This window comes from Leptidea sinapis, chromosome 37 (assembly GCF_905404315.1).
Source record: "Leptidea sinapis chromosome 37, ilLepSina1.1, whole genome shotgun sequence".
Taxonomy (NCBI): Eukaryota; Metazoa; Arthropoda; class Insecta; order Lepidoptera; family Pieridae; genus Leptidea; species Leptidea sinapis.
The window spans coordinates 2,180,908-2,194,128 of record NC_066301.1 but is presented as its reverse complement, the minus strand read 5'-3'; the positions used below and the strand labels follow the sequence as shown (position 1 = coordinate 2,194,128).

Here is a 13,221-nt window from a genome sequence, read left to right as displayed (position 1 = left end):
TGTGCAGTGCTCGCAGTGCATATCGGAACATACCCTATGTAAAGTGTAGCTATGGCTATGATGAGCTTATGAGATACTGTGCTAATTTCTATAGAAACGTATTTCAACATTTTCATTATTATAACACGAGAAATAAGGAATTGCTTGTAAATAATTCTAGTAGGCTTCATAAAATACATAATAGCTTTAAAGGGTAAATGTATACACTTCTATAATAAAGGCCCAGCCGCTGTTCAGGCATTATCTATAAATAAATTTAAATGTTTTATAAAAAAAATGGCTCTGTCGTAAATTCTATTACTCCATTACTGAATATCTAAATGATCGGACAGCCTGGGACTAGATTGTGATTATTTATTTATTTATTTATTTATTTATTTATTTATTTATTTATTAGAAAAGGCTTACCAACTAGACACACAATTAATATTATGACTACTTATAATATAAAATTTCTTATATTTATATTTGTATATCTAACTTATAGGTATGCACAGCGTTGCCTTCATTTATTATTGTAAGTTAAGTAATACTACTACAATATGTGTTTACTATTACTAAAAACTATAATTTTATACATCCAAATTATAAGGGTTCAAAAGCGTATTTTTTAAAATTCCAAATGTATTAAAATTTATATCTATACTACTATTACTATGGAATTTACTGTTATATAATTTTGAGATAAGTTGGATAGGTGAATTTGAGCCATAATTGTTTCTGAAAAATCGTACATGTACTGGCAGATATGTACTAATACGACAAGGATAAGGTGGTACACATAATCCAATCTTAGATAGAAGTAATGGACAGTCTAATTGATTATTTAATAATTTATATAAGAAAAGAATTTGTGACGCATTTCTTCGCAATTCTAAGGTTTTCATATTGAAAAATTTTAATTTGTCTTTGTAACTTATAATAGTGTAATTATTAGTGACATAACTCAATTTGGATATAAATTTCTTTTGAACTGACTCAATCCTAGTGATGTACGTTTTGTAATAGGGGCACCAAACTACCGAATTGTATTCAACCTGAGATCTTACAAGGGAATAGTATAGTATTTTAAGCGTAGGAATTGATGTAAAAGCCTTGGTGTTACGTAAGAAAAACCCAAGCATTTTAAAACTTTTGTGAGCTATTTTGTCAATATGTTTATCAAATCTCAACTCCTCGTCTAAAATGACACCCAAATCATTGATATGGTTTATTTGATTTATTTGTATGCCATCAATATGATATTTACTCTCCAATTTCTTTCGTTTCCTAGAAAATTTTATAAAATGACATTTGGACGCATTGAGTTCCATCAAATTATTTTTACACCATAACATTACACGATGGATATCATTCTGTAGTTTCGTTTGATCCTCTGAACAAGTAACTGTACGATATATTTTTAAGTCATCTGCATATAACTCGTAATTTGATTCTTGAATACTTTTGGAAATATCGTTTATAAACAGTGTAAACAATAATGGTCCCAAATTAGAGCCTTGAGGAACACCAGATGTTTGTTGAAATTCTCTAGATTGATACCCACTTATTTTAACTACTTGTGGTCGATGAGCTAAATATGATTCTAACCATACCAATACACTTTCTGAGAAGCAGTATGCATCTCTTAGCTTCTTTATTAGCAGGGTGTGGTCGACTTTGTCAAACGCCTTACTAAAATCTGTATACACAGCGTCAACCTCCTTATCATTGCTCATTTCAGTTATAGCAGAATCAGTAAAACACATCAAATTTGTAAGGGTTGATCGTTTTTTAACGAAACCATGTTGTTTTTCACTTATTAAATGTTTAGTTTCCCATGAGATTTGGGAACAGACAAAAGATTCAAATATTTTGGCAGGAGTACTTAGTACAGTAATTGGTCTATAATTTTTAATATCCGATTTATTACCCTTCTTGAATATAGGCACCACCTTCCCTTTTTTCCATTCACTTGGAAATATACCATCCCTCAGAGATTTATTATATATTATTGATAAAGGTATCGATAATTCCGCAGCACAATTTTTATAGAATACGGGAGGTATACCATCAGTTCCCGCACTTTTATTAATGACAAGAGACATTAACTTATTTTTAACTTCTGTTTCGCTTACCTGTAGGTGATTTGTACTATTTTTATTAAATTTTGATGTAGTGTGTCTATCCTTTTGTGGTGATACAATTTTTGATGTGTTATTATATATAGATGAAAAGAACTCAGCAAAAAAGTTAGCAATCTCAGTGCCATCGTTCGATGAACTATCGTTTAATTTCATTAAAGATGGAATTACACTTGTATTACCTCTTTTAGATTTTATGTAAGACCAGAACATTTTTGGGTTTACTTTTATATTATCTTCTATTTTTTTTATATATTTTTCATAAGCACTATTTATAAGCACACGAGATCTTTCTTTTAATAAGTTATATTGTAGTTTATCCATTTCATTCATATATTTTTTGTAGCGTTTTCGTATCTTTTCTTTCTCATTCAACACTTGAATAAGGTTATGTGTGAACCAGGGAGGGTATTTATAATTTCGTTTGAATTGTTTAGGAACATGTAGTTTTATAAATTTATGTAAAATGGAATAAAATTTCGTTACCATAGCATCTATATCCATACAGCTACTTAATTCTGACAACCAGTTTATCGATGAAATTTCACTTTTTATTAATTCATATGCACCCTTGAAGAAATTGAGAGAATTTTCACGGACATTATTTTTTTCTTTTAAATTACTCATTTGAAGCAGGTCTAACGATACATTTAATGGTGGATGATGATAATCCGTACTTGAGATAGCATCTAATGTCTCCACTACCGTCACACTCTTTATGTCTGACAGCACCAAATCTAAAACTCTACTATTTTTATTTAACACAGAATTAAATTGTTTACTATTACAAAAAGCCATGTGGTCAATCAAAGAGGTACCTATTGGAGTTTGAAAATTAATGGGTTCCAGAAATTTATTATCATCCTCTCTGGTCCATTTTATAAAACTCATATTAAAATCCCCAATTATCAAATGTTTCTTAGATTCATTTACAGCAATAGATGATTTCGAGAAAAAGGCCTGAAGAACTGTTTTATCAATAGGAGGAGACATATATACGGCGCATAAGCTTAATTTGTCAAACCCATTAGCAATTTTAATCTCTAATTCTACCCATAAGTCTTCAGCAATACTTTCAAAAGAGGTCATTTAATACATTTATGTACGGCAATGAGAACACCGCCACCATCCCTATTACTATATGAAGAATTAGACTGCCTATCACGTCTATAAATCTCATAGCGATCGTCAAATATTTCTCCATCATAAATATTGCTATTGAGCCAGGTCTCAGTTAGTATAATTATCATATAATTATGTAATAATACGTTTTTATTAATCTCCTCCAACTTAGTTCTCATTCCCCTTATATTTTGGTAGTATATATCTAATGTTGCATTATTAAAAACATTTAAATTAATAGACATATAAATTAAATTAAATTAAAATCTAAACAGAACGGTGAGAAAACAATATAAACAAGAATTCTAAAATAAATAAGAAAATTATTTAAATAACTTTTCCAGTTGTTCCGGGCTCAAAATAGTCTTGGAGGGAGAATTTTCGTCTTTACGGATAAATATTTTACTGTTTCTTACCCAAACAAATTTATAACCGTTTTCTTTGGCTTTCTTTCGGGCATCAGCGTGCAAGGATTTGTTGGCTCGCGTCAAGTGTTCGTTCACAAATATTGGCACTTGGGGACCAGCAATGCCCAATAGCGTTGAGGAGAGTTTAGTGTCTTTGTGTGTCTTGTTATATAATATAACAGCTGCAAGTAAATTGTCGCGCATTAATTTGTTAGGAAGCTGACATATAAGGGCTCTTGGCTTATTTGATTCACGATTATACTTAGCAACTCTCGTAGCCAATAAAATATTCTTTGACGATGAAAGGTTAAACCCAACTACGCTACAGAGTTGTTCGACAATTTTCTTTGTATTTTCGTTTCTATGTTCCGGGATTCCAATAATTTCTATATTGCTCTGTCGTGCAATTTGCTCCATAAGCCCAATTCGAGATTTTAACTCGCTTACGGTATCACATAGGGTGTCTTTTTCAAAGCGGAGAGATGATATTTCCGTGGTTTTGGAATTGACAACTTCTAATAATTCTTCGTATTGATTATTAAGAACTGCGGTGGAATCCTTTAGTTGTTGTAACTGCTGTTTAATTGGTTCCAACTCCGAAACCAGAACCTCCCGAATAATACTCGGTAATTCCTTCGTAATTACGTCGATAATCTTATTCTCAATTTTACTTATAACACTTGACGATATAGTAGAATTGGTTGCTTGCGTTTCAATAGACACTGTGGAAGTGCTATTTAAATTACATTGTTTAGTGTTTGGGGAGCAACTAGAACATATCCACTGTGATCGTGACTTTGTATCATTATTATTATAACCAACACATTCAGAATGGTATTGGTTATTGCATTTTGTACACTTCAAACGTTTTTGTGTAACAAGAATAGTTACTGAACATTTTGTGCATAAAGGCATTATGGAACTTTATATGCTAGGTAAGTAGGTAACTTGTACAAAAAGATTCATCAACCACTTAGTTCAATAAGTGTATGTCTCAGATGTAACTCTTATTAATATTTGTTAAAATATTATTAGAATTTTTACATCGCTTACAGTTTGCTCATCCAGTATAAAACCATATACGGCCGTGTGTCATATGCCTTTATCGCCGCAATCCTCAAAGAAATAAGCACTATAGTGGAATGCAATTGTTAGCACTTTTTTATACCTCACCGTCACTTTCAGAATAATTATTCTCTTAAAAACTTAGTTAACTTACTTTAAATTCACTTATTTAAACTATTAAACTGTTCACGTTTTAATCAAAACATTTATTCGATCCAGACTTTATCCATTCATATACAACTTACAATAATTTAACTGTCGATATACCGCGTTTAAATAATTTTATTTTAAAGAACTTGTGTACGTGTGTAATATAACAAGGATTTTGCACGGAATACGATAGTACTACGATTATTTTATAGCGATAAAAATGACTGTACAATATTGTATATTTTTAGTGAAAAGAGCGCAAAAAAAGAATGCTGGGAGAGTTTCTTGCGCCGCTTCTTCTCTCTCAGAGCGCCATTTGTTTCCGAAGCGGTAGTAGTGTCTAGTAGTTATTAGAAATGACATCAAAAAGAATTCTAAAGGAATCAATTTTGAGAAAATAAATGCCTTTTATGCCTTTTTTATGCCTTTTATCAGGAAATCTTACCATTCTTTGAATGTAGAAATTTCAAGTTGATTTTTACTAACTATAATAAGTAATCTTGTCCACAAAAAATAGTGCAACTTAAAATAATTGTTGTTACAGATCTGTGATGCTGTAAATTACATTACAACTTCCTTCAATCCAAAACAAATTGAATTAACGCGCCTTAGAAACGTCTAAGCAATGTTTTGACTTTTGACACTTAACAGCGACATAGCACAGAAAATATTTAGTTTTTCAAGGTTTGCATATAATTAATTCACTCTAACATCGTAAAAAAACATATTAGTCGATGGTTACGATAAACGATAAGGAATTCGAACATTTGTTATTGTTGGGTAGGTACGATATATTCGGAGTATTATCGTATAGATCCGAATGTATCGTTGTCGATTTTGCGAGTAGTCACCTCCAGAGATGACAGCAATATTCCATATAATGTGGCCGGACCTGCACTCCATATTATGTCTGTTTCATATAACTCTACTGTCTGTATGAGCTCATTTTAATAAAAGAGTCCCAGAAATCACTTTCAATCACACAAGACAAACTACTATTTGTACTGTTATGCAGTGCAGCACAGGATTTGCAAAGTTGGTTATAGTGGCTCTAAGTTTCACTATCAGTGACTGTCTATAACCATCATGATATATGCAGGCGAAAAAAAAATTTTTGTGAGACATTATTATTATTTCTTGAGAATGAAAGTATGGCAAATAATATTTTTAATAATTATTCTATTACAGATTATTACGGCGACATATATAGCCGAGTGGTTAGCGATCCTACCTACTAAGCTAGGGGTCCCGGGTTCGAATCCCGGTAGGTGCAAACATTTGTATGATGAATATGAATGTTTGTTTCCGAGTCATGGACGTTTATATGTATTTATATATGTTTAAGTAAGTGTATAACATAGGCTATATATGCCTAATTTGGGGCAAGATAATTTGTGTAAAAAGTGTGTCAGTATTATTAATATTATATTGTTTAAATGATTTCAGGGTAAAACTAACGTGGAAAGTCCGTATCACTTCATAGCGCTGATTCAGCGAAGCAATATGCGAGCAGCTGTACCAGCCGGGGGTAAGTCGTTGTGATTGATGTTGTATCAATGTTAATCAGTTTTTGCCCACAGAATTACGAACGAAAGAAGCGCCTTCATTTAGTAGCCAACGCTTAACACTCTGTAGGTAAATAATTGATATTATCACCTTCTGTCGTTTCCATAAGATGTATAATACATATATAATATGACAAAATACATTAGGTACCTAGAAAATCATATTTGTAGCACATCATGTCTATCTACATTTGAATAAAGGACTCAGAAAATTAAATTATGGGCGTAAGCCTCGTGTCTGTTTTCAATTTTTTTACCAAATTTAAATTCGAATTTTGAACGTATTCATCATTATAAAACTTTAAAGAAAATCAATCAACGTGAAGTTAGACAAATTATTATAAACTTAACTCACACTGGAAATAATATCATGAAAATATAATTATGATTTTGAACCGCGTAATTAGCAAACCTTTCATTAACTCAATGTTTCTGCGTAAGCTTATGTTCGAAAGGATCCTTTAGAATATTACACGAGAAACTTATATTCGTCATAAAGTTTTGTAGAAATTGAAATTGTATATTTGATTGCATTAGAGAAATATATACTTTACTTGTTGTGTTTCAGCTATGACTGAGGGTGAGGTTGTAGAATTATTTCCATATTTTGACCCCGTGGAAAGTTTCGAATTACAAGGAAAATATATATTAGAAGCCTTAGAACGGTCCGTGAGTGATCTTATGCAGACAAATATTTTTATGGCTCCATGGCTACTACAGGTTTCTGGTAAGTATAATATTACTGTAAATGAAAAGGTATTAATGAATAATTTTGGTTAGTGTAAATGTTAATTTTTATTTATAACTCGATGTATCAAAGCAAAGAAATGATTATAATAGTAATCCAATGTAACTTCTACGTATTTATTGATAACATTAAACTTGAAAATACTTTAGATTTCGCTGAAAACGTTCCTCGTGGTTTTAAAAAAATAAATTAATACCAGTAGTAAGGAAATCTCTAACGGCCGTTTTCAATAACGTATCTCTAGTTTAATGACAAGATCATATCTTTGCATAGTTTGTCTAATATAGTAATACAGCCGTTTTCAATAACTTCTACCTACTACTATCTATCCTTAGTTTAACTTACTATACGTAGACAAATCTATCCTTTTACGCTTACTTACATTTCAATACCCTATTGACAGATAGCATTGGACTATAACTATATTGGACATAACTATGGATAGATAAGATCTTGTCATTAAACGGTGACAGCAGTGTATCCATAACGGCCGTTCCCAATATTCAGTTTATTTATTACTTGAGATAAAAATCGTAACTATCGTTGACTTTTCTGTCCCAATGAACTTATCGACGGTAATTCACCTTATCCGTACACGCTGTCTGTCAATGGGACGACGTATAGCTTACCAGCGATAGTAGTTTGTATGGAATTTGCAAATTTACGCGTCCCAATATAAGGCGATAAGAATGACTTATCGGGTATTGGGACACGTTCAGATTATTGGCAACTAATTACTGACAGTAGAAGGTAGTAATTTATCTCTATCTGTAGAAAGTTTATTGGGAACGGCCGTAACTTAAACTAAGGGTAGATAGGTTTTTGAAAACTGCCAATAGTCCAATGCTTTATGTTATTATTATATTAAGTCATAGATTTAATTAGGTTATTGAAAAGTAAGTAAGCGTTAAAGAATAGATTTGTCTCCTTCTAGTAACTTAAACTAAGGATATATAGGTTATTGAAAACAGCCGTTAGATATATGATACGTGTTCGCACACGCGCTTTGAACAGATATCACCGGCGTATTTCTAAAAGGCAGCAATAATTTTAAGCTGAAGTCAGCTTTCCCGTGCCACGCTATGACATATGGTGACGGCGTATCTTAACTCTGTCAAATGCGAGAGCGAAAACATTCCCGATCACCTTACTGAAATAGGTAAGGACATCTTTAACGTTAAGGTTGTTTTTTTATTTATGAAAATAAGGGACGAGACGAGTAGGACTTCAGCTGATGGTAATTGATACGCCTTACCCATTACAATACAATGCCGCTCAGAATTCTTGAAAAACCTAAGAATTCTAAGCGGCACTACAATTAAACGTTCACAAAAATCGTCACGTTTTTGCTCTTAATAGTGATTTTCATTATTATAACACTAGAAATAAGGGATTGCTTGTAACTAATTCCAGTAGGCTTCATAAGATACATAATAGTTTTAAGGGTAAATGTATACACTGTTATAATAAAGTCCCAGCCACTTTTCAGGCATTATCTATAAATAAATTTAAATGTTTTATAAAAAAAATGCCTCTGTCGTAAATCCTATTACTCCACAGCTGAATATCTAAGTGATCGGACAGCCTGGGACTAGATTATGATTATTTTATAGCAATAGCAATGAAAGTACAATATTGTATATTTTTATTAAAAAGAGCGGAAAAATAGAATGCTGGGAGAGTTTCTTGCGCCGCTTCTTCTCTCTCAGAGCGCCATTTGTTTCCGAAGCAGTAGTAGTATCTAGTATATTAGAAATGACATCAAAAAGAATTCTAAGGGAATCAATTTTGAGAAAATAAATGCCTTTTATGCCTTAATAATCTAGCCGGCTTCCTGTGCAAAGGAGCCTCCCACTGGTAAATCAGTACACAGCATTAAAAGGTTGAGAATTCACACTACAATTGCGGTCTCGGGCAGTCCCATTTCTTCCAGGTATATGGGTATTCCCCAGTAACCCTTAGGGACTGAACAAGAAGACAGAGGTCATTGTTCTAGCCCCGCCACCCATGACGAGTGCATCGGTAAGCGTACTACCAAGTGGTGGGCAGCAATATTTAAATGACACCGCTTCCGATATCGCGTGTATTTTAGGCACAACCATTGACGTCGCTGAGTTCAGGTCATTGGCCGCAATCTCAGGGAAGCTCAGAACGATCCGCAGGCCGATCTCATAGTATAAGCACGCTGATCTAATCAGGGCATTTAACATCTTAAAGGCCGACACCGCATTTTTTGAGCTCTGGTGTTGCGGATATTCTTGGGCGGTTGCTTCACCACCATCATGTGAGACGATTTGCTTCCTATTAAATAAAAATAATTACGATCGTATCAAACACAATACGCTCCAGATAGCGTATTTTAATAGATTTAGTCAAAGAGTTCATTACACAACACTAAATAGACCTGTTCTTGATTTAGTAGACCTCTCTGAGATTGAGCCTGATAATTGAGGCTATACAAGAGCTGGTTTTTGACCATCCCCCGAATATAATAAACCTGAGTCACGAATAATAATAATAAAGACACTTATATTTGATTTACGCATTATAAGATGAGTGATATCAGTAGCCTAAGAGTAAATCACTCTTTTTTAAAAAAAAACTTCATTTCTAGGTCTTCAAGTAATCTACAATATATCAAAACCAGAAGGCAGTAGAGTGGACAAAGTGTTCGTAGTTGAAGGAAGCTTCCATGTACCACTTGAGGCTGAACAAACCTACCAAATAGTAGCAACAAGCTATCTGACGTATGGTGGCGACGGATACGCGGTTAGTGTTCATTATAATATATCTTTTGTTAATATTAATATATCTTGTGATTGTCCGTTGTTAAAAGCCCCAGAAATGCTCTCGACAGTTTCACTTCCGATGCTATTCCGATGCAGTTCAGTTAAGGTAGCTAAACTGAATTACTAAAATTCGTACCATGAAGTGCCTTTTACTAAATGGCGTTTGGATCGCTTATGAAGAATGAACGAAATAAATTTGTCTGTGGTCCGCGGTGAGAGAAAGAGATGACGCTCTACATTCGTTGCATAAGTTTGTCTCTCTTACTTACTGTTTTCGTAACAATAACGAGTTATGCACCTCCATTGATGTTTAATTTGACAGGACCACAGAGTACATTTTTTTTAAATCGTTCTTGCCAACAGGCTATAGCCCGGACCCTTACTGCCTTGTCTTCAGTATTTTTATTTTTGGTATTTATTTTCAGTATTTTGTTTTACAAAAAAGTCCAATAAAGTATTCTCATCTCATCATTCATCAATAAAATTTTCCTTTTCTGTATGTTTTCAATATTTTTTAAAAGTTATTAACAACACGATTCACTTTCCTCTAAGGAAGTAGCAACTTTTTTCGAATCGCTCTCTTTGACAAATAAGCTATCCAGTTTAGGTTGAAATATTACCTCATGGTACGAATGAATAAACGAACTAAATCAGTTTGCGATTCAATTGATATCAATTTGTCAATTGAATCGCAATAAGAGTTCATGGTAGACCCGCAGGACGCCATCAAAGTGACGTCAGGCAGTCTTTAACATATCAATGTTTCGTCCCTGTTACATCGCTCGAGGGTACATAAAATAATAATAATTCGTTATTTATTTCTTTCAGATGATGGATAAAAAAAGGCATCTCCGTACTCTTGAGTTCGACCAAACTGCTCTACGGAAATATATAAAAACTCATTGCCCAATTCATGTATACCTAGAACGACGGATTGTTATTTATAACTAATTCAATATAACCCTATTCATATTTAATTGTTAAGATAAGAGTGATTTTTTAAATAAAAGAAAAATAAATACAAGCATAAGAATTTCATTAAGTGCATGACGTATTGTTTTATTTATTTGATTACATAATATTGTTTACTCTTAAAATTCAAGCATTTTTTTCATAATCGGTTTGTAAATCACTTATTATTTAATATTACCACACATTCACCACGATTTGTGCCTCAGCCTTGAGAAGAACGGGCGCTATAAACTCAGCGGGCTTTTTTTTTCTCTGGTTTCTCTATTTTATCCGTTAATAATAATAATAATATATTTATTTGCAAAAAACATAGTATACAATGGTGTAAAATATTATAATAATGACCGTATATGTTTTGCTGGCACTATTCCTAGCATGCAATTATTTAACTACAATGAATCAGAATTTGATTTCCATAATTTCACTAACACTATAAAAATTATAAGAATTTAGCCAACTATATAGCTTATTCTTAAATAATCTAGAATTTAAATTATTAATGCTACTCGGTAACTTATTAAAAACACGAACACAATTACATACACAACTTTTATTATATTTAGAAAAGTTTTATGTTAAAGAACCTTTACCTGTTCACTTGGCGATTTAATAATGGATCGGTTTCGGTTAGATTACTAATTAAGTTGTGATACCTTATTTATTTTATTTTATTTGGGACACAAAACCATTACACACTAGATGATTACAATAGAGGAAGAAATAACATAAGATGTACTAAGTGCAAGGGTTACTACGAGGGAGGCACTGAAAATTTCGGGAATCAAGGAAGTGACACAACATTACTATTTAAAAATGTATTTATTGCTCTTCGAAGTATTCTCCGCGAAATTTGACACATTTTTCCATACAATGGAACCAATCATTGAAGAAACCATTCCATTCGGAAGTTGAGGTCTCCAAAATGGCCGTTTTGTAGGCGTCCACAGCTTCTTCAGGTGAAGAAAATCTCTGACCACGCAATTTATTCTTTATTTTAGGGAAAGTATAGAAATTATTAGGGCTTAGGTCGGGGCTGTACGGCGGATGGTCTAATAATTCTATGTTTTCTTGCTCTAAGAGGATTCTTATGTTCTGTGCGCGGTGTGAGTACTCGCATTGTCGTGATGGAGGATGATGTGGCGGTTGCGGTTCTCTCTTCGTCCACGTTGAAATTCAGCAAACCAGCGATAAATTTTGGTTTTGGAAGGGACTTCATCACCAAATGCAGAAATCATCCGGTCAACACACTGTTTTTGTGTTAAACCACTTCGAAAGTCATAATAAATCATCGCTCTAGAATTTTCTCGATTCAATTCCATTTTCTCAACGACTAAACAAGTTTGACAAGACCTTGTGACAAGACCGAGAATCTTTTTTTAAATAAATAAATGGTATTCGATTTTTAAAACCAAGGAGTTTTCAATTAAAAAGATTTTAATATGAGAGGAACAGTGGAAATATTCCATTCCCGAAACTTTTAGTGCAGCCTATGTAAATAAGTGTTAGATAACAAGAAAGAAAAGCAGACTCTAATAATGCGATTATTACGATCAAGAGATTATTACAAACGATGTTGCTTACAATCTCCAATGAGAATACTTAATTTAATAACCATGAGATTTAAGTTTAAATTTAATTTAATAAAATTTATTAAGTTGATGCTGTTTCAATGTGCTATTAATTGCTGATTTGAATTGTAATTCCGATAAACCTAATATGTCAATATCTGAAAAGATTTCATTGTGTGTGCTAATGAGGCGCTGGAGAGGCGCGCGTTTGCCGGAGTTGGTCCGAATTGGGCTAACTGCAAAAAGGGGACGATTTCGTACACTGCGCTGACATACAACTCTTGGGACCTGGAAATTTAGATTGTGTACTAAATCACGGCAGTCATATTATTTGTTGTTACATAATCCATATAATGTTTTAGCCCCAAGAAGTTTCCTTCTGGACTTTAGGGTCTGTAAGTTATATTTTTGTAGCAGATCAGGGTATGATAATTTAGATTGGTAACATCTATAATGAATTGATTTTAGAAATTTACGCTGTATAGTCTCAATCATATCGGTATATTTACTGTACAGATGATCCCAGACCTGTACAGCGTATTCAAGTTGAGAACGTATTAGTGATTTGTAAAGTGTTATGAATGTTGTATGTTGTTTAAACTGGCGGGATACGCGCATGACAAATTCAAACATCTTATGTGCATTGTTTACAATATTGTTAATGTGCTAGTCTAAATGTAGTTATGAGTCAAGCTGTATGCCAAGATCACGG

General features: G+C 32.9%; 1 protein-coding gene across 3 annotated transcripts in view; it reads left to right on the top strand.

Moving 5' to 3' along the window:
* The window catches only part of LOC126975673 (apyrase-like), a 34,902-nt gene extending 23,883 nt beyond the window's left edge, over positions 1-11,019 (top strand). For 2 of the 3 annotated variants that reach the window (XM_050823668.1, XM_050823669.1), the window contains exons 8-11: positions 6,314-6,395; positions 7,001-7,159; positions 9,795-9,949; positions 10,798-11,019. In XM_050823668.1, the coding sequence (XP_050679625.1) occupies positions 6,314-6,395; positions 7,001-7,159; positions 9,795-9,949; positions 10,798-10,920 (519 nt within the window). In that variant the 3' untranslated portion in view covers positions 10,921-11,019. Of the gene's footprint in view, positions 1-6,313; positions 6,396-7,000; positions 7,160-8,194; positions 8,340-9,794; positions 9,950-10,797 lie in introns of those variants that run through there. The other variant, XR_007731775.1, reaches the window with a different exon arrangement.
* The last annotated feature ends 2,202 nt before the right edge of the window (positions 11,020-13,221 follow it).